The 21,975-nt window shown below is 41.8% G+C and overlaps 1 protein-coding gene across 2 annotated transcripts in view; it reads left to right on the top strand.

Annotated features, from left to right (window-relative positions):
• MTUS1 (microtubule associated tumor suppressor 1) overlaps positions 1–21,975 on the top strand; it is a 143,200-nt gene that overhangs the window by 40,992 nt on the left and 80,233 nt on the right. For both annotated transcript variants that reach the window (XM_019552598.1, XM_019552599.1), the window contains 3 exons: positions 6,359–6,493; positions 7,838–7,942; positions 9,303–9,350. In XM_019552598.1, coding sequence (XP_019408143.1) covers positions 6,359–6,493; positions 7,838–7,942; positions 9,303–9,350 — 288 coding nt within the window. The remainder of the gene's footprint in view (positions 1–6,358; positions 6,494–7,837; positions 7,943–9,302; positions 9,351–21,975) is intronic.

The raw sequence follows: 21,975 nt of genomic DNA, 5'->3' as shown, positions 1-21,975 counted from the left end.
TGCCTGCTGGTCCCCTCTGACTAGTTTGTAACAGGCCACTAGATCCTCCCTCAGCCTTCTCTTGTGGAGGCTGAACAGGTTCAGGTCCCTTAGCCTGCCTTCCTGCCCCCTGATCATGTGAGTGGCCCTCCTCTAGACCCTCTCCATGTTGTCCACATCCCTCCTTGAAGTGTGGCACCCAGAACTCGACACAGTACTCCAGCTGCAGCCTGACCAATGCCTCACAGAGGGGGAGTATCACCTCCTTGGATCTGCTTGAGATGCATCTGTGGATACATGACAAGGTGCAGCTGGCCTTCCTGACTGCATCCCCACACTGCTGACCCATGTTCATCTTGGCATCAGTGATGACTCCAGGATCCTTTTTTGCCTCTGCACTGACAAGAAGGGGTTCCCCAGCCTGTAGGTATGCTGGTGGTTCTTCACCCCCCCAGGTGCATCACTTTGCACTTGTTAGTGTTGAATCCCATCCTGTTCTCATCCACCCACCCCTGCAACCTGTCTAGGTCCAATTGCAGTCTATCCCTCCCTTCCAGTGTGCCTACTTCCCCCTACATCTTAGTGTCATCAGCAAATTTGAACAGGGTGCTTTTTACCCCCTCATCCAAGTCACTGATGAAGATGTTGAACAGTGCGGGCCTGAGGACCAAGCCCTGCGGAAGCCCACTGCCCACATCCCTCCAGGTCGAAAATGACCCATCCACCACCACTCTCTGGGTACGGCCCTCCAGCCAGCTAGCGACCCATTTGTATATAACATTCCGTTTACCTTTAAAATGGGTCTTAGAGACTCTTAATTTAATTCTTAACGAAGAATTAAAACAAATAGAAAAGATGGAAGTTATTTCTTTATGCTGTTTCTTTTCTTTCACAGTGGATGGAAGGATACACAATATCATCCATAGCCTCTTCCACAGCAAAGAATTACCAGGACATTTCCCTAGTATTCTTGTGTTGTTCTGAATGGCTTCAGGCTTAGCAGAAACTTTCAAGCTTTATTCAGTGAGGCCAGATTCCTGTGTTCCTACAGGAACTCTAACAGAGCTATCTGTTGTTTTATATCCTTTGGTCCCTACTGCCTTCCTGCCCCTGGGGCAGGGGGCTGGACTCTGATTTTCTGAGGTCACTTCCAGCCCTAATGTCTGTGAATCTGTTTGTGACCTCCATAACTGCTCTGGGAGTTTAGTCGACTTCTTCCCAGCTACAATGCAAACAGTCTCTCCCTTGACCCTGTCTGCCCTCTGACAGTTTGTGGACTCTCCTTCTGAAACAGGCACCACTGGCTCCAGAGTCTGATTGACCTGGCGAGCAGGGTGGATGCCTTCTGTCTGCAAGTTTTTCAGCACCTGCTGCTTGCTGGTGAACCCTTCCCTGGTTGATGACTAGTCTTTGTGTTCCTGTGTCTGGTGCAGGACCTCAGCCTTGATTGGGATCTTTTCCCCCTGGATTCTGACTAGCCTTGGCTGGGATGCCTACCCACCTTTCTATCACAGCCTCATCTGGGCCTACCAGGCCTACTTCTGACTGTGACCCCCGGGCAAATACCTGCAACTTCTAGAGTGCTGTAGGGAACCCCTGGTCCATAACCTGGTCTTACAGCAGAGCGCAAAAAGGCAAGCCTCTGGAAGCTTCATCAAGCTGATCCACCTCTTCAACTCAGTCTGGTCTGCCTGGCTCTTGGTAAAACCCCTGACTGCCCAGCAGGGCCTGTACTCTGTCAACTTTTGCTTTATTCCTCCTGGCTGAAGTGAAAGCTGCCTTCCCTGTGGATGCACTTGCTGTCCTGGAGGACTGCCTCTGCACATGAGAAGCCTTCCATGATTGGAGCTCAGTAGATATGTCCCCTATCCTCCCGGCCCACCTCACCAGCCACAATTTCTGCCTATTTCTCTGGCCATGTGCAATCTCCCCGCCCGTAGGTGATGTGACAGTGATACCTAGTAGTAGCAACACAGGAGTGTCCTTGGGCAAGAGAAGTGATGATGTCGAGTGACAGCTGCTGCATGGGACTCTAGCCATGGGCACTTTTTATCCATCATTTGTACTCGGTAGTGTTGGTGGCCTGCCCTTTCTGTGAGGAGGAGTTGGAGAAGTCTCTCCTGGACTGCCCCCAGCTGTGGCTGCTCGTTTCTGTTCTCAGTGCTGTCTTTGGTGCACTGGATTTGGATTTCTCCAAGAGAGAGTACATTTCATACCAAGTGGCTGAGGAGAGCATGATCTACTTGGCCAGTTTTCCTCCTGGGCCAGGCCAAGCCAGTAACCCCAAAAAGCCTCAGAAACAGTCTCAGGGACTGACTGTGCCCTACAAATTTTGTCCTTGAGTAAACAGTCTGCTTAAAGATATGGAGGAGGGCTATAAACCAGTAGTGAAGGAGACTGACCAGGAGTAGCTTTAATACAGGAGAAATACAGCTGAATAGGTAACCTAATTATGTGGAAGAGCAAGAATTTTCAAGAGGGTAAAGTGTTAACTGGAGTACAGAAAGAGATTAAGCAGACTTTTTGCCTTTACATACGGAGTTATACACAGGCCCTTGTTCTATCTGTAACTGAGCTCAAGCTGTGCCTTCTTTCCCAGCTGTATAGAAAGGCACTTTGTGACTGATTGTTTAACATCCTTCTCAACTACATAGTTGGTCCTGTAAGACTTCACAAAACAAAAACTATTGCCTTGCTCAGTCTCTTACAAACATCCTGTTTCTAACTTTAGAAGGCATCTAACTCTGCAGAGATGAAGAAAATGGAGTCAATAGACCTGATTCTGCTACAGCTGATTTCTGTGATACTCATGGTTATGAAGTGTTGAAGTGAATAAATATAGGTGGTCTATTTTTGATATTTTTAGGCAGGCCTATCTAACTGGTGGCATGCAGAGGATGCAAGGTTAGCACATGCCTTACGGACTGTGGTCTGGATGCCAGTTCTCTCACTACTTCTGTTTCTGTTGCTGCTGGGATCTCAGGTTCCCCATTCCTGCACTCTCCCTTGGGGGTCGGATGAAGTGTCCTGGAAGGGCCCAGGGAACCTGTTGCCTTTGTGGGAGGGGGAGGGAAAATGGGACCCACCTTGCAGAGAGGGAAAGGGAGCATGGGGCATGGATGGTGTTTAGCCCTGGGGTGTGTGGACTATGAGAATTGGTAGACCACAATCTTTCAAGTTGGACTGACAAAAGTTTGCATGGCACTAACTTTCTGAAAGAGTTTGAAGATTTTAGTGAGCTGTATATGGTGTCTCCTACTTGTCAACATGTAGCATATGTTTCTTGATATGCCTGGAATGTTTATAGGTCTTTGAAGCTAATCTAGTAAAACTGGTGTTTCAGGCTCATACAGGTAAAAAACAAAACAAAACAAAAAAAACCCTAATGCAACCATATATTGTTACAGTACTCAAAGATAGCTAGATTTGTAAGTTGCCTTGCTGATTGGCTGTAGCTGTAGTAACTTGCTCTTGAGCAATTGCAAATGGTTTTGTATTAATAAACTATAGACTGGTCTCAAACTGCAAATTACACAGTATTTAGTACACAAGTATGCGTGTTACAATATAAAGAATCTACATTGCTTTCCTGGTCCTACAGAAAATGACTCCATAAAGCTTTACATTTCATCATGTCCAAATTGAATATGGTATTTTACCATGGTCTTCAGAAATGTTTAGATACTTCTCAAAACTTTAAGAAACATAGCTATGTAGTTACTGGCAACTGTTGTGCTAATGCTAAGTGCAACAAGAGACCATTTGGTTTCCCAAATAGACTAGAAAATAAAGCCTTAAGCAAACCCTTAGTCAAAGGCTACCTTGAGATGGTCATACTAGTAATGTCCTTATCTATACCCATTTCCTTTCCAGTAGTACCTGTCCCCTTCCCAATATTGCTTCTATTCCCCCACTCCCTCACCTCTCGCTCATTTCCCCCCACCACTTCCCTCTCCCCGTAGAAGATGCCAGCCTAGTGACAAGGGTATCTTCATCTGTGTGTATGATTAGTTAATATAATTCTATTGCTGTTGAATCTGCAGCTGTTTGAGGTGAGGGCACCTTCAGGAGATAAGAGCAGAAATGGAATGGACATGGTGTTAACAAGTGGAAAGAAGAGATGATGGTTTCAGTAGATGGAACAGAACATGGGAAATCAGGACATCAGTTCTATTGGACCCTTCCACTGACTTGATAATAAACAGTTTGCCAAAAGATTAAACATCTGTTTTATTGTCAGTAAAAAGGCTACATCTTTCTTTGTAGTATTCTGAACAAAGTACTATATAACAGCTAAAATGACTTTTTTTTAATTGGTGTTTTTGGTTGCAGCCGTGTTGGTGGAAGGACATAGGTAGACAAGATTCTTTTGGGTAGATGTGGCATTATTAGACCAACTAAGAGTTCCTCAAGAACTGCACCATCAAATCCATGCTATACCTGAGATGTATAGGTGACATCTTCATAATTTGGACCAAAACCCTGTAGTCTCAGATTTGATTTTCACCAATTCAGCCATCATCACCCCTCCATCAGACTATCACTTGAATACAGTACTCTAACGCCAGCACTTCTTTTTTGGACACCATGATCAATATTCAAAATGGTAAAATTCGGATTGCCATATATAAGAAACCAATGAACCAACACACATATCTACACAGAACAAGCAGTCATGCCAAGAAAGCTGTAATTTACAGCCATGCTCACCAATATCACTGAATTTGCACGGAGGAGAATACCTATGATCACCACCTCCACAAATCTCAAAAGGGCCTTCAGCCAACAAGGATGCTTTCCCAAAGATGGATTGTACTTTTGAAAGAGCCACCTGGATACCACGAGACAATTTGCTGCAGTACAAAAAGAAAATCCCCACTAATCGCACACTACTAGCTATGACATACCACCCTTCCCTGGAACCTAAATGGAAAAGCTTCAAACAATCACAACCCATACTAGAAAGGCCCAATTCTTAAACAGATTTTTCCAGAGCCATCCATTCTAACCTTCAAACAAGCATCAGACCTCACTAACTTCATCACCAGAAGCAAACGCCCTATGACCCAAACCACACCAAGTGGATCTAGACCATGCCAGGACAAAAAATGCAAAACCTGCCAATACATTTCCACCACTTCCCCAATAACCACACCCCACTACAGAGAACCATCACCATTCCTGGATCTTGTACCTCCAGAAATGTAATGCATCTCATCCAGTGCACCAAATGGCCTCATGGAAAATATGTAGGAGAAATCAAACAACTGTGCACCAGAATGAACGCACACCGGAAATCCATCAGAGGAAAAATATCCAGTTACCTGTGGGTACCCACTTCTCACAAGATGATCACTTCCTCTCTAATCTCTCAGTTCTAATCCTCTAGGGAACTTATAAAAGACCTTTTCATAAATCCTATGAACTTCACCTCACAAATCTACTAGATACAAAAAAATGTATTGTCTCAATATAGATGCTGGATTTATAACACATTACAACCTGCCTGACATCTGCTTCACCAGGTACCTGGTTGACCTTACCTTTTTTTTACCTTGCCTTACTTCACCCCCTACCCCTCTTCCTTCACTCCCTTCCTTCTCCACCCTTTGTCTTCCTAGTTTCCGGCTATTTACTCTTTCACAGACTGCTTTTCTGTCTTGGAGAACTCAACTACAGCAGTCTCCCTTGCTTACCTTTGACATTATTTTCCCCTCATTTCCTCCCTTCCCCTCCCTTACCTGACCATTGTTTTCTTAATTTCCACCTATTTATATTCTCACTGATCTCCTGTCACACTTCTAGCTTTGTCCCTTCCTTGGAGATCTCAGAACAGCAGCAGAGACTCCTTATGCGTGGAAAAGGGTGTTTGTGCCTGAAAGCTTGCAAAGAACATTTTTCCAACTTCCTCAGTTGGTCTAATAAAAGAAATCTACATCTACCCAAAGAACCCTGTCTTTTTGAGCAGTATTATTTATCAATGAAATATTAATGTAACTGTTCTGAATTATAATTCCATTAGTCTGAACTGTGGACCCATATTTCCAAGATGCATATTATAGGGCACTGGGGTTTTTTTTATAATGTTGAACTTGTATGCAAAAAGAAGAACTGCATGCCCAGATTTTGAAAATCTGGGTTTTGATATTGCACAGGTTAGTTGGCAACTATAACTTTTGTCACCTTATCCACACAAAAATTATGTAAAGGAGACAGATACTTGGCTTTTTTAGACTGATTCTTATACTATAATGTCCTTTTTTTCTGGAGTTGTAGACATTTTCTCATGTGACATCCTGACCTAAATTTTGATAATATAGCCACCTAACTATAGTTAGGCAAATGTCCTAAACAATATACTACCTTTTTTTTCCAATAGCTACAAGTGCCACAATCATCATCAGGAATGGAGAATGGCCTTCAACAAATGGACATCAAAATGGCACTTCTGGATCCATCTTTTTGAAGCCAGTCCCCCGTCCTAGAGTACACTCTTTAAAAAGTACTCCAAAAGGTATCTGGACCTCTCTAGAGTCAGGGTGAAGCTCAAGTTTCTGATTATCTTATAAGACCTGTGCATGCTCCTGTTTTAAGAAATGCTCATCAAACTGATGCTGTGAACACTAGTTGGCACCATATGGAAAAATGAGTAATTTTCAGATTGTTTTATTAAAGGCAGGGTAGATGTGCACCTTCTTATAAACTAACCAAAATATATATGTAAATATGTACAGCGTAAGCTTTTGTGGGCTGTAGTTCATTTCATTTCATCAGTCATTGTGAAAGGATGTGCACAAAGATGGTTATAAGAAGGAGAAAGAAACTAGAATACAAAAGTGGACAGACGAGGGAGAGAAAGCAGGAAAGCCTGGGACAGGCAATCATGTAATAAACCCATGGAAACAAAGGAGTCACAAAAACTAATCCAGATAATGGAATAAGAAACCATAGTCCCTGTTTAAACCATACTTAACATGTTCTGTCTGAAATAGTTGCATGTGAGGAACAAAGCAGAGGAGAGTAATGGGAATGGGAGCAATTTTCTTTTTAGGGATTATGTTCTTTGTCTTGTAAACAGCCTTCATGGAAAGGATGCTGATGTACAGGGATGTGACATCAAGGGTAGCGATAACTCGGAGCACCAGCAACGTCCGTTATACAACTGCTTTACTTGTCACAATATGACTGTGCAAATAAACAATATAATACACAGATCCACCTTCTGTGTGGCTCTCAGGCCACACACTACCTGGGCCACATGCTGTGATGTGAAGTGCAAAGGATGGCACTTTGGGATCTCTAATCCCTCCTCCACAAACACCACCCTGGATGGCATGCAGTTCTCTCTTGGGCCCTCCCCAACTTTGCAGAAGTGGGAGAAGTAGCTGCATGGGCTTGTGCTGTGTGCTAGCCCCTTATGGGCCACCAGTTGGAAAAACCCTGGTCTAATGGGTTCTGTGTATTACCTTGCTTGTCTTTAGTGGTTGTCATCTGGCTTGATAAAAACTTTTTTTTTCCTCCAAAAGAGCCTATAGCCATAGTAGGTGTCATGTGGCTTCACAGAAAATAGACAACTGACTATTTAATACATTTAAGTTTCATAGCATCACATTTTCATCAAGTTTTTTCAATATTTAGTAAAGAATTTTAACTTGAAACTAATTTTTAGTTCTGTAGATCACATTCAGCTATCTTTTAAAACTTTTTCCAAAACACTGTGGTTGAAAATCTACTGTGTTTAGCAACTACATATTTAATAAAACGTTGCAACTTTAAAGTCATTTTTAAGGTGGGTAGGTTCTTAATTATCAATTTTGTTGTAAACTTAAACCTCAAGCTAAGCCTTTTGGAATTTTAGGAACAAAGACCAAATCTGGTGTATTGAACCAGTGTCTACCCAACTCATCAGGAACATTGCTTCAAGCAAAGAAAACCAGTGAAGCACGAAGCAATCAACTATTAGGTAAAATTATTTTCTTGTTTACTTTCTCTTTTTCCAGCCCTCCAATTTAGAGACATGTGTACACACAGACACCAGCTCAGCTGTTGTTAGCATTTCAGCTACAGTTATCAATTCAATCTAACAACTCTAAAAGTAGAATTGGTCTTCACAAATGTGTCCCCAGTTGAAAGACCACTAATTGGTCCTCCTAATTTTCTGGAAACCAAAGGGGTGCAGACATCTAATGTTAACTATTAATCTATATCTAAATTTGCACTTGAAGGTGAATGAATGTAAAGGTTATCAGGTATGCTAATGTATGCCCTGAGCTGACTCCTCCCTATAGTTCTTGTGTTTAACTTAAATAGACCAACTCTAAGGAACCTGTGAGGTAGTCTGTCTTGAATGTTGCCAACTTTTCTGATCTTGAACTGAATTCAATAGGACTTGTCTATGTGAGTCTAAATGGATCTGAATCTCTGTGAAAAATTCTAGAACATAATGCTGTCATAGATGTTCACTGTTTTGCTCGCAAGGTTCCTTTCTTTGTAGCTTTAAGTTTAAAATCAAAGTATATTTGGCACTGGGTAAAACACACTGATTAATACACCATGCAAATAAGTTCCAGTTTTTGAAATATCTTGTAAAGTCATACAGATACCTTGGCGCTTTCTATGTACAGCCTGACAAGTTAAGCCGTAATTCTTATTTTTTGTTTTAATTTTCACAAATTTTGATCTAGTAATTGTTTTATGGAAGCCTATCTGTTTTTAAAATATTTTTAAATCAGCACCAGCCAAGGGTTACCAGTAATGGCTCCATTTAATTCTTAGCCTTCTCAATAAAGGTGATCTTATATTAATGTCTATTTTATATGACCCTAACATCAAATGAATTAAGCTAGAAGTTAACCTGGTTTGTAGCTCTTGTCTGTCTCTTAGAATTTGATAACCAAGTTATACACTAGCAAATGTAGTTTAACTTTTTCATATTTGTGTAGGTGAAAAGTTGCTTATTGTTACTGTCACTGGTCTCGTTCTTAAATGCTCTAAATATGGCAGTAAAAGGTAAAACTACCATCTGGCTTAATGAAATATTTATAACAGGCTTAAATATCTGGTCCTTAACTAGTGTGTTCTGTGCACAATCAAGTTAACACTTACTGTATGTATTTTTGGCATTAATTTTCATTGATCTTTGCCAAAGTTTCTGTTTGTTTTTTCTGCCTAAATATGTGTTGCATATGTAAAGGGTACTGGAAGACTCCTGCACCCCATCTTTATTTTTCTAAGGGCTTTTCTATATACTAGAATTGACTTTTACACAAAGTTAACATAGACTGCTTCAAAGTTTACATCCTCTTCTTTTGTGAACATTTTAGGTACTCCAGGACGAAATGGACCCAGATGTTTATCTGTTCTCAATTCCTGTGAGTTCTCACATTTTATTTTTTCTCCCTGCTTAATAATAGACAACACCTCTGGGAGGTCCATGCAGGCATGTAGGATAATAGATTATGGATATAATACCTTGTTTCATGGAAGAAGTAGCCTAGCAACAAATTTAGTAAAAGTTGTTTTGTCAGATTTATCAAGTTTTTATTTTCTATACATTTAAAGTGCCTTCAGTTTTGGGTCATTAGACCACCCAGCTCTTAAAATATGTGGAGTATGTTCCATTGAGTTACCTGTGTGTTTTTAGGCGTGTAATGGGTGTGTTTTGATTCGGCTTTGGATTAAGCTGTCTTGGAGGACAGTGATTCGCTTCGGTGCTTTGGATCACTGTCTCTTCATTTTGGCCAAATCTGTTTTAAATGGGCTGCAAGGGAAGCTTCGCACAACCCTACCCAGCCAGGCAGGGCTTGGACCCCCAGTAGGGAGCAGGATGGGGCCATCAGTGGCTTATCTGGGGGAGGGGGAGGACCGCTGCACTCCGTGTAGGCAAGGAGATCCCTGTGCAGATCTTTGATCCCTGTCATGCTGGGTTGCGGGACAGGGAAGCAGTGCAGAGCAGTGAGTAAGCCTGCTGGTCCCTGCCACGTGACTTGGCTCCACTGGGAGCAGAGATCTGCGCTGGGGTCTTCTTGCCACTGCTGCCCACCCTGTGCTACCTCAGTGATGTGGGGCTGCATGGGGTGGGCAGCAGTGGGGAAGAGACTCTGGCACAGATCTCTGCTCCCTGCAGAGCCAAGTTGCATGGCAGGGCAGTGCTGGTCCCTGCCATGTGATCCAGAGATCCAGGGCTGCATGGAGTGGGCAGTGATGGGGAGGAGACCCTGGTGTGGATCTCTGATCACTGCGAAGCCAGGTCTCACGGTGGGGATTCCTCAGCCCCTGGTTTGATTTTTTCCCCCAGCTCTTCCTGGGTGTGTGGGCCCCTGGATCTGCACACCAGGCTTCAGCAGGCTGGGGCCAGCGGCAGCACCGCAGTCTTCCTGGTGCTTAGCACAGGCTGTGCCAAACAGCTGCTGCTGGCCTCAGTCTGCAGCAGCAGCCTTCTGAAACACTGTGTGCAGACTGGGGACCTGCGCCCCGCAGGAAGAAGCAATTGGAGAGAGCTGGGGAATCTAACCAGGAGCTAGATGTCAGTATAAAAGCAGTCCTTCCCCTCCCTCTTATTAGTTTTTGTTTCCCTGCAAGCCCGGCTCCAAAACACCAAAGTTCTCCGAAACATTTTCAAAACATTTCAGAGCCTTCCGATTTTTTGTTTGTTTGTTTTGGAGCTGTTTCGGAGCCTTCCGTTTCTATTTTAGATTTGGTCTTTTGGCACTGAAATGGCCCGAAACACCTCTGAAACAGAACAGCTGACAAAATTTTGCACAGCCCCAACAGAAGTCTTTTATAAAAGAGTGAAAACGCAGAGGTAATAGATTTGTGTATAGTTAATGTTTGCCCTTCCATTAATATAGTAATTTTAGAGCAAATTTGTTGATGTGGTTTAGGAAAAATGAAGACTTATGGAAAACAGCAGTATTTTGGATAGTTTGTGGAAATATTCTTGCCACTTTTTTAGTGCCAGAAGTCTCAGCATATGTTACTATACGTTCTGTGTGACTGAAAGGTTGCAATTAGCTAGACATGTTGTTGTCAACTTCTGTGGCAGGATGAAAAGAATTGGGTAACAAATGGCAGATGGTAGTCTAAGAAATTTGGCTGTGTTTGAAGGCCCTTCTGTTGTATAAAGTTTTCTCCTTGTCTATATTTGTACTGGCACAGACACTTTGTGGTGTGCTTCTCTGCCAGTAGATGGAGACAGAAAATAATCTTTAAATGATATTTCCTTAACTATACAGAGCTTGCCAACTGATTTCAAGATTAGTATGATCTTTGTGAGAAAAGGGACCAGAGGTCTGGGAATCTGAAATTGGTTACCCTTTGCCAAAACTAGAGCTTGTTGTAAATTGCCTGCGCATGAATAGTAACGTATTCTAGATCAATGGAAGACCCAGATTCCTAATAATAATAGGATGTCTGTCTAGTCTGTCTGACTAGAATTGCTGAAGTTACTGGGTGGAATTATTCTTACCTACTTATAAAACTGGCCTTCATTTATGAATCAAAAGTTAGATTTCTTATACTGTTTTAGAGAAGTAAAATGTCTGGTGTTTCTTATTTACCAGAGGGGGGAATTTTATTTGGTTCCTTCCCTTGAACTATTCTGTTACCCTGTCATTCATTACGTAGCAATTTAGCATATTTAAAACAAAACAAAACTGTTTTTAATTTTAAGAAATGTTTTGCTAATGCTTCAGTAGAGTTCTGGAGTCTCGCATGTCTCGTATATATACAGAAATGGAAAAGTGAAAGGTTACCATGGTTTAGCCATTTTAGTGCCTTAAGCTGCTGGCTGTGGAAAACTGAACTCTGCAGTGTTTGGATTGAAAAGGTCTGAAATTTAGCAAGAAATAAATTGTACCCTTTAGCTCTTGCTAGTGTTGATCACAGTACAAGACTTCTTTCATAACCCATCTTTATGTGACTGTCCACATGACCAAGATTGCATTAGCAGTAAAGCCAATTTGTAGCTGAATGTTGTTCCATATTGAGTTAATGCTTGGTTTGGTTGCAGTTTGAACTTCATAAAGGAATATGATTTGAATATTGACTCAGAACATGTTTTTGTATCCTTAACATGCCTGTTCAAGGGTCCAAAATGGCATTTTTAGCTTTACCATTGAAGTAATGGCATTCTGTGCTTGATTCAGCAAAACACTGAGCCATACACCCTACCCTAAACCATCTCATTAATCTCACACTCTGACTGTTGTTCTTCACGTTAAAATCCCTTTGTAGTCTACCCACTGAAATTATTGACACACAATTCGAATCCTTCACTGTATGCAGACAGGGAAGTATTTAGCATTAACAACTTTTTTGTTGCGTTTTTGTAAACGCATTGCAAAGGACTTGCCTATGAATTAATTCAGTAAATAAGTTGACCCATAAAAAGTCTATTTAACCTTTCATGTGCCACCACATTAAAGAAGTGAGAAATGAAGGAAAAGTAGTATGAGAGCTCCTTTGTTTTTTCATTTTCTAGCACAATCCTTTTATTTCAAGAAAAGTCAAATGACCTCAGTTTTTTCTGAAAATAACTGATTGTAATACCAACTAGTGCCACGCAGAATGAGATTCAGTATCTGTTTGTTCTAAAATAGTCTTGGATTCTTACAATACAGCTTTTATTCCAACATTTTTAGACTTCAGTTCCTCCTGAATGCAAGGTTTTCAGAATTGCTTAGTGAAAAGTACAAAGCAAAGCTTCTGCTACTTTTCAGTATGTTGTCTGTGGAGTTAGGAACATGATCTCTGCTTGATCTGCAACAAGATAACAACATTGATTAGAATCTTTCTAGAGTAACTGAACATGTAGCAAAGGAAGTCCATTTGTGTTGAGCACCACTTTAGAAATGACTGCTATTTCTCTACCAAAACTATCTCCCCAACTTATTCTGAAAGCGGATTTCATGAAAACAAATCTTAGGCACCTAGGTTCCTTTTAAAGTGAATGGGAAGTGTTGGCAGAAGGAAACTGTCCTCTTCAAATAATGCAAGTTATATGTAATATAGAAAATTCAAATATGCCTTAACATGGAGTGTGGATCATGGAGGAGTTCTAGAGTGGCTTGTATTTTTAGCCTTAAAATTGGAACGGCTTAATTTTTCTTGTCCAAGAAATGGTTTAGACAAAACCCATCAAGGAATTAATTTTATGGATTTATGGATAAAGTGTTTTGAACCCATTACATTTTTAGGGTCTTCCTAAGAACAGAAAGATTTGTTAATAATTGTTTAAGGAAAGACCATACTTATTAGCATTATGTAAAATACCAAATCCATTGCACAACAGGCTGCCATGGCTAATACTTGAAAGAAATGTTCCCCACAGGGCTTGATCTTGTATTGGATTTTGATGCACCTGCTCTCCAGCCCAGGTTCTGCAAATGTGTTGGGCACCCAGTCTCCCTATGGAATGCCAGGTGGAGAGGTAGGCCAACCAAAAATTGCACATGTTGAGTGGGAGACCAAGAAGACCTTAGCTGAACAAGAAACACCAAACACTGGGCTGTGAAGTTACAGCCCTTTCTGGTCTTGGGTGCTGTAGTCAAACCTGTATGGAAGTGCCTTAAGTGCATTTAGGTTTCAGACCTTGGCATCTTTTGAACAGGGTTGGCGTTTACCTTTTTGGTATTACATTTGCAGGTTCAGTAATAATCCTCTTTTCCTTGGTAAAGAAATATATGAAAATCAGCCTTGAAATGTCTAGCCACTAATCAGTTTCCTGGCTGCTAAATTAGAGGGGAGCATCTAACAAGGTCAGAGTCCTATGCAGTTGCATGATGTATAATCCCATGGTGGAGAGAGTGAGAGGGCTGGAGAGCATCTGGCACACGGTCACTACTTCAAAAATATCTTCCTTTTTGATAAAGTTAATCCCCCAGTAATTGAAGTTCTTTATTACACTGCATACAGGGTTCATATCTTGCAGTAATGTAATTTTCTGTCCAGAAAGCTGCTTGTAGTATAGGGGCCTTGTTGCACCTTATGCTGTGAGCTGCACTAATGTTGATCAGTGTTCATGCTAGCTTGGAGTTTGAAGCAGTCACACTCTTGGTCTAGAAATCTTCTCTGACTGCCCCTACCTGCAGATCTGTGACTTGCCCCTAGAGGCCTGGTGAGCAGGGGCAGGACTAAGAGCTGTGGCTGTAGGTTGCCACTGGAGGGCTGGTGAGCCAGGACAGGCTTCTATCCCTGCTCAATGGGCTGGGGTTCAAGAGATCCTGGGACACTGGAGGACTTCAACTTGGGCAGCACATCAGTGGAGAATGGCCATACCTTAATGGAACAGGAGCTGGGTAGTGCTGATCAGAGATAATCTTGCCCTGGAGTGACATACCTTTGAGCCATGTAACAAGTTCTTAAAACTATTTTAAACATTTTATTGCACAGACAATCCTAGGGGTTAGAGCTCTAGGAGTCACCCAAAATTACTGTGCAACAAGATTCTAGATGACTTTTAAAGTTTGAATCAAAATGAGGTGTTCACACACTACTGAAGTAATTAAACTGAGCAGTAGATGACAGTGGCAAAGTAAGAGCACTTGTAGTCAGAGCATGATGTCCATTTTAATACTAAAGTTAAAGACACTATTGTACTATGAGTGTTCTGTGGAGTGGATACTCACTCATGACTAGAAATCTCACCCGTGACTCGAATCTAATACAAGTTCTGAGTAAGTTACAGGTGGGTACACAGTTGTGCCAGTTGATAGAAAGCAAGGTTCTGAATAGGATCTTTTGGCTTCCTGTGGTGATTTTAGATACCACTTCCTTAGTTATATGTGACAGTAGATGCTTGAACTTGAAAGAAATGCAGTGTTATTCCTTATTGTTTGATTTGGTCAGATTCTATTCCACCTGTATTTTCAAGGACCTTAACATTAATGGAACTTCTTTGGTAACACACTGTCGTCTTAGACTTAAGATTCTGTTATGGGAAGCAGTGATTTGGAAAAGGGCTTGGATCATGGTAGATAATCAACTGAACATGAGCTCCCAGCACAACCTTGTGGCCAAAAAGGCTAATGCAATCCTTGGATTATACCTGAGCAAATATCTAGGAGTGCGGAGATTGTTTTCTCTGTCGGGAATAACATGGCTCTAGTTCAAGAAAGATGTTAATTACAGAAGGTTTAAAGAGGAGCCCTGAAAATGATTAAATTTCACCTACCTCGTGGTGAAAGATCAAGCAGATTACCAGAGAGGAAGAAGTGACCTGATTACCTACATGGGAAATATAACTTTGATAGCAGAGGGCTTTTTGGTCTAGCAGATAAAGGCATAACACACTATCTGCTGGCTAAAACTATGTAAATATATAGACTTAAAATAAGGCCGCGAATGTAACTAACCATTGTGTTGGAATCTCCATAGGGTACTACTTCTAAATTAAGTTGGGATGCTTTTCTAAAAGAGATGTTTTAATTCAGGGGGTCAAATATATAGTCCATTGGTGTCTGAAATGACCCACATACCACCTGCCCTGGCCCTGTGTGCAGCATGGAGGATCAGTCCGGGGTGCAGCTATATGCAGTGTCCCACCAGACTGTCTTTGCCTTCAGGGTCCAATGGGATCAGGCCACACCAGAGCCACTGTGCAGGGCAGGTCTAGCAGGGTTCTTCATGCGGTGTGCCCTGTGCCAGCCCTCCTGTACCATGTGCAGCCAGTCCATCCTGCTGCACTGCATGCAGTGCACACTAGCACCAGGTTTCTCTCTGCATATGGTAGGGCGCTGCATGCAATCCATACTCCAGACCAGCTCTTTGTGCTTCAAGTTGTGCTGGATCCAGTCCATACATCTCATGCAGACTGAGCCTCAGAGCAGAACCTGCATGTACTACATGTAGCATGTGGGCTGGACTTGGCACTGTAGGTGTTGCACACAGCACAGGTGATTGGTTCTGATCCAGCCTGCAGACGTGCCTGGTGACCCTCCCCTAACCCATGGGGCCAGATGAGTTTGACACCCTGCTTTAGTTATAACAGATGCATTCAATGAAGGTCTAAGGTAAGAGGTCAGGCTAAATCACAACAGTTCCTTCTTTCATAGCTTTGTCTATGAATTTTTACATTTTCGTGTTCAAGTTCCCATCTTAAAAGGGACCAGAGGTCTGGGAATCTGGAATTGATTACCAGTGTGTACCCTTTTGCCAAAACTAGAGAGAGCTGTAAATTTGTCATGATATGAATGGGAGAAAAGTACTCTAGATCAATGGGAGTCCTAAGTTCCAAATGAAATAGGAAGTCTGTCTTTCTAGTCTAGCTGACTAAAAAGTAACCTCGGGTTCAAAACACCATGCCTAAGCCCCACAACAGGGACTTATTTCAGAGGAGTGTTTAGTAATTTGAACACTTTGAAAACCAAAGGAGAGAGCCATTTGACCAAAAACATCATAAAACATGTCCCGTTATATCTTTTGGTGCACTTGATATTTTTTTCAAAAGAAATATAGTTCTTAATGCTTCAAACATATTCATGGCATAGTCACGTGAGCAGTTTTTGCATCTTTTATATAAGTACTTTGGAGAAGAAGTGAATATGTATAACTAGTCGTTAGTACCTTTTCCAAGTTACTTTACTTGTAATGGGTTTTGGTTGTAACCGTGTTGATCTAAGGACATAGACAGGTACGGTTCTTTGAGTAGTTGTGATTGTCTCTTATTAGACCAATTGAGTAATTGTAAAAAAGTTCTTGGCAAACTTTTGGGTGCAGTCACCCTTCTTCAGGTATAGGGAATCTCTGAACAGCAGGAAAACTCAAACTTTCTTTTTTAAAGGTGTGAAGAATCCATAACTTGCTAGTTGCAAACATTGAACTATAAATACCTTAATTTGTCCCAAAGTTACAAAAATTAACTTATTATTCTAGAAGGCTCACAACCTAGTGGTTTTCAATTTAACACGCATTGTACCTGTTGCAGGAGTTGTATTGTGAAAGGCTGAACATCATACTAGCCCCTGTTGATGTTGGCCAAATTAAGGTTTTGTGCGATAATTAGAGGGCTTCCTTTTTTCTGTTCTGAAAGCCATTAAGTGCAAGGTCTGCTCTGGAAGTAATTCTGCTGCCCCTTTTGGGGTTTCTTGTATAAGAATCTATTGTATGGTGAACAGATTAGCTTTAAAAACAGTGTCAAGAAATGACTTTCCTGTTTTGCAAATATTAAGATATTCTTCTACTGTCAGGATAGCAGATAGTTATATTCTGATGGCTTTCATAGTATTAACTAAAACCACAGAGACACTGCTTCCTTATAACAAACAGCTTAACATTTACCTGGAATGTGGGAAAGTCATCTTTATGACTGCTATAACATAGGCAGTTCTAGTTTTAACCAAAGTTTCCACCTCTAACCTGAGAAACTCACTTGATTAAATCTGATGTGATCTGTAAACAGTTGCAGTTAAGTGGAATTTTTAGCTAAATTCTACTCTTTTTTTCCCTGAAGCAGCAGCAGTGCCACCTCAACTTCTAGTTATTCCTCAACTGAACATAGTGGGGAAGTGATTTTTGTATACATAGACAAACTTAAGTCAAGAATAGGAGGGGGAAAAGTAGTATGCAAGTTGAATGTATTAAGAAACTTGCAGGGAACAGAAAGTTCTAGGTCTCCTTGTTTTCTCAGATATCAGCTGGATACACTGAGCTGCTTGTTCATTGTTTGCTTCTGGCAGCTTTAAGATGCCAACTATAATCTTCTGTAGGTGTCCTGTCTTCTGAGCTGCCTTGACTATTGAAATTACCTAGTTCTTTCACATGAGCACTTAGTAACATGCTCTTTGGCTAGAAAGGAATGCTCACATAAATAAAGAGAGTGTTATATCTAGACATTGAAACTGATTAAACATAATAACAATGAAATGTAAACCTTACGATTTCACTAAGATAAACTACTGCCAGAGTCCTGGCACAAGATGTACTAAATTAGACTTGTTATGAGTTTAAGAGGATTTTCAGTTTTTTTTATCAGTGTTTTATCTATAAGTTAATCTGAAGTTAGAAGTTTCCCTTTTTTCCATTTTATTGAAGGATAAAATTACCTTGTTTTGGAGAGTTCAGGAAGCTGCTTAAGGGAATAGCTGTTACCTTGAGTAACCTTCCAAAACTCTTAGATGACACTTGATTGGCCACCATGGCAGACTTTTAGCACTTTCCTGATCATATGCTAAAAGTGAGTTTCATAGTAAATCCTTGACTGAGGTTGCTTTCTTGCATAAATGCCTCTCAAATTTTCTTCTATGGTTGATGATGAAGCAAACCTGTTAGTGGCTTGGCCCATGTGAAATTTTATTCTGTATTAGAGTAATTTTAATTACCTCTGCACACTTGGTTAAAAGTTGATTTTAGCACCTTGTGTAGAACTAATTTTTATTTCAGAGCTTCCAGCTTTTTTCTGAGTACTTGTACTTCTCAAATTTCTCCCTACCTAGAGATTTTCAACAGGTGTAATAATGTATAGTGTAGTTATCCTGAATTGCCTCTTGTTTGGAAATGGGGCTCAGGGTCAGAAGAAGTTAGGAGGTAGAGGGAAGGCAAAGAATAAGCTTGTACTCTTGCTTTTCTTGCTAATAAATTATTTGCTTTTATAATTGCTAGATGCAACCAAAAGGTCTTCTGTTTCACTATGATTTTTCACTGCTCAAATACTCTGAAACCTGAATATTCAAGATGAAACCATGTAACACTTGGTACCCTCTTCCATTTGTAGATTTCCAAAGTGTGACTTGATAAACCTACGAAGATTGGGAAATGTTAAGGATACCACCCGAACTGGATTTCTACTCTATGATCTATATTTATAATTTAAGACACAATGTCCTCAATTTTTTTTTTTAAAAAATGGAACTAGGTATGCCAGGTGCAGTTGTTGGTGAGGGACAATACCTTTTTCGCTCTACGTGCAAACTTGAATCAATGTAATTTAACCCTTCAGTGGACACATGAACCTTTATGGTGCAGTCAAAGGTACCTGAGCATGTTAACTCACTGGCAGCCAGGTTTAAACCTATTTAAGCATAGTCATATATGGTTGTATTAGTGAGAATGTTGAGAGTAGTGCATTTAGTGAAACTAATGCAACTTTTGTAAGAAAAACATGGTAAAAAGGCAGCTAGCTGGTTCATTTGGTCTTGCTCTGGCTATCGTAAATCAGTCTCACTTTACCCAATGGGTCAACTTTTCTTTTCCTATTGCACATGCTGTGGCTAATCACTTAGACCCTATTCTAAGTAGAGTATAAGGTGCTCACTTCTTTGGGGAGTCCTAGCTTGAAGATTTAGTTCCTCGTCAAAGTGTTATGAATACCAAGATCTTTATAAGCCCTGTAGATGATCATCTTGTTGAGAGGTGTAAGCTGTTTATTCTTTACTGGGTTAATTAAATTTTCCCCTTTGAAATGATTGCATACAGCCGGAACATTTGGGTCTTGAATGTTGTAACCTAATTGAGTGCATAAACACTTCCAAAACAAGAATGGCCAAGTGCACATTTGTTAAGGTAGTGGTATGAAATATTAGTCTCAATGATTGTGTGTTGCAAAACTTTCTTTGCCAAAGCTTAGTTTCCCAGGCAAAGGACTATATACAGTGACTTTCACCAAACAGCCACAGCCTGTCCAGGGAGCTGTCATGAACACTGATGCAGAGGCTGTGTGCAGGAGCCTATAGGGAAGTTAATCTTGCCCATATCACCATGTGGGAAGATAATTAAATGTTGGGTAAACCAGACTTGTTTATACCCTTAAATGATGTTTTTGCCTATGTTCTCTTGTTTCAAGTAAAACTTGGCTTTAAGGAGGTCAGCTATCACTGTAATTTCCCTAAAGGGAACAGATTTGGAGGGTTCACACAAGATGGAAACTGTGCAGATGGTCCCTATCAGACTGGAGGACTTGGACAGTTCTGAGCCAGATGACTGCTAGGAGCCTGAAACCCAAAGGAGGTGCAGTCAGATCAGAAAGGGAGAGCAGGGATGCAGTTAGTTTCATAACAGACAGCCTTAATTCTGCAGAAAATAAGCTTGTGTGAATTTTTTTCCCCCTCTAGATCTCTTTATTTAAAGGATTACATCTTCCTATTTTAAGGCAAATTGCCCTACTAATAATTGGTGATTCTGCCTACTGCAATTATAGAGCCCTTTCTTCCAGATAACTCCCTGGAAGCATCTATTCTGAGTGAGTTTAGCCAAAGAGATTTTGGAGGGCAAATCCTATAATTATACATGGAAAATATTAGCTCACTGCTTCTGTAAGCAAAGTGAAATTGCAATGACATTTGTCAGTTTTTTTTTTTTTTTATGGGGAGGAGGTATGGGGTTCTTTGTGGTGGGGCTAAAATTTAGAGGGGTGGTTATTTGGAGACTGATCCTATTACATGATGGAATCAACACAAGTGTTGGCAACACTGATTTTGTATTTTGGTAAGTGGAGGATTAATGAGCTCTGTACACAAGTAGGCCAGCATAAAACACGGTGTAATGAACTTTTTCATTTACTACTAGATACTGTTTATGATCCTTTGAGCACAGAAGGGATTCTTTGGTTAGAGGACAGGTTCCCAAAGTTTTTATGCTGTGGCTCAGAAAACTGTGGCTTGGAAGGCCCATGACCTGGCAAACAGCAGCCTAGCAGTCACAGCTGATCACGGCCAAAATTTCTGGCCAGAAGACGAGTAAGAATACCCGCACTCCCTGGGTGGGGAGGTGGGCCAAACCCTGTGCTGCCATGGGCCCTGCAAAAGGAGACATAGCCTCTCTGCCTGGCTTTGGGGAGCCACAGTTTGCTGGTTCACAGCTACTTCTGGTCCAGAAGCTGACCATGCTGTGGACTGGCAGCTGACCCACCATTGCCTGGCACTGTGCCATGGCCCAGGGATTGAAAACCCCTGGGTTAGAAGATAACCTAGGATCAGTGAGGATTTAGTCAGGGAACTTCTGGAGGGACTGGATGTATTTAAGTCAGCTTGTCCGGATGATCTCCACCCCAGAGTGCTGAGCAAATTGGCTGAGGTCATTGCGGGACCCCTGGCACAGCTTTACGAGCACTCGTGGTGCTCTGGTGTGGTGCCAGAGGATTGGGAGAGGGCCAATGTGGTTCCCATTTTCAAAAAAGGGAGGAAGGAGGACCCAGGAAACTATAGGCCAGTTAGTCTTACCTCAATCCTGGGTAAGCTTTTTGAGAGAATTATCCTGGCGCATGTCCTCAAGGGGCCAGCAGGGGAGGTTATGCTTGGGGGCAACCAACTCAGGTTCATTAGAGGCAGGTCCTGTCAGACCAACCTGGTGGCCTTCTACGACCAGGTCACAACATCCTTAGCAGTGGACGTAGACTTTCTGGACTTTCGGAAAGCCGTTGACACTCTCACCCCATTCTCATTTAAAAAAAAAAAAACAACCAAAAACTAGGGGACTGGTGTCAACACCTACACAGTCAAATGGGTCGCTAGCTGGCTGGAGGGCCGCACCCAGAGAGTGGTGGTGGGTGGGTCACTTTCGACCGAGAGGGATGTGGGCAGTGAGGTCCCCCAGGGCTCGGTCCTTGGGCCCCCACTCTTCAACATCTTCATCAGTGACTTGGACGAAGGGGTAAAAAGCACCCTGTTCAAATTTGCTGACGACACTAAGATGTGGGGGGATGTGGGCATGCTAGATGGGAGGGATAGGCTACAATCAGACCTAGACAGGTTACAGGGGTGAGCGGATGAGAACAGGGTGGGATTCAACACTGACAAGTGCAAGGTGATGCACGTGGGGAGGAAGAACCACCAGCATACCTACAGGCTGGGAAACTCCCTTGTCAGTGCAGAGGCAGAAAAGGATCTTGGAGTCAGCATTGATGCTAAGTTGAACACGGGCCGGCAGTGTGGGGATGCGGTCAGGAAGGCCAACCGTACCTTGTCATGCATCCACATGCATTTCAAGCAGGTCCAAGGAGGTGATACGCCAGCCCTCTATGTGGCACTGGTCAGGCCGCAGGTGGAGTACTACATCCAATTCTGG

Source organism: Crocodylus porosus, unplaced genomic scaffold (assembly GCF_001723895.1).
Source record: "Crocodylus porosus isolate Cpor-Errol unplaced genomic scaffold, CroPor_comp1, whole genome shotgun sequence".
NCBI lineage: Eukaryota > Metazoa > Chordata > Crocodylia > Crocodylidae > Crocodylus > Crocodylus porosus.
The sequence above is the reverse complement of the archived record's forward strand: the minus strand, read 5'-3'. Positions and strand labels throughout refer to the sequence as shown.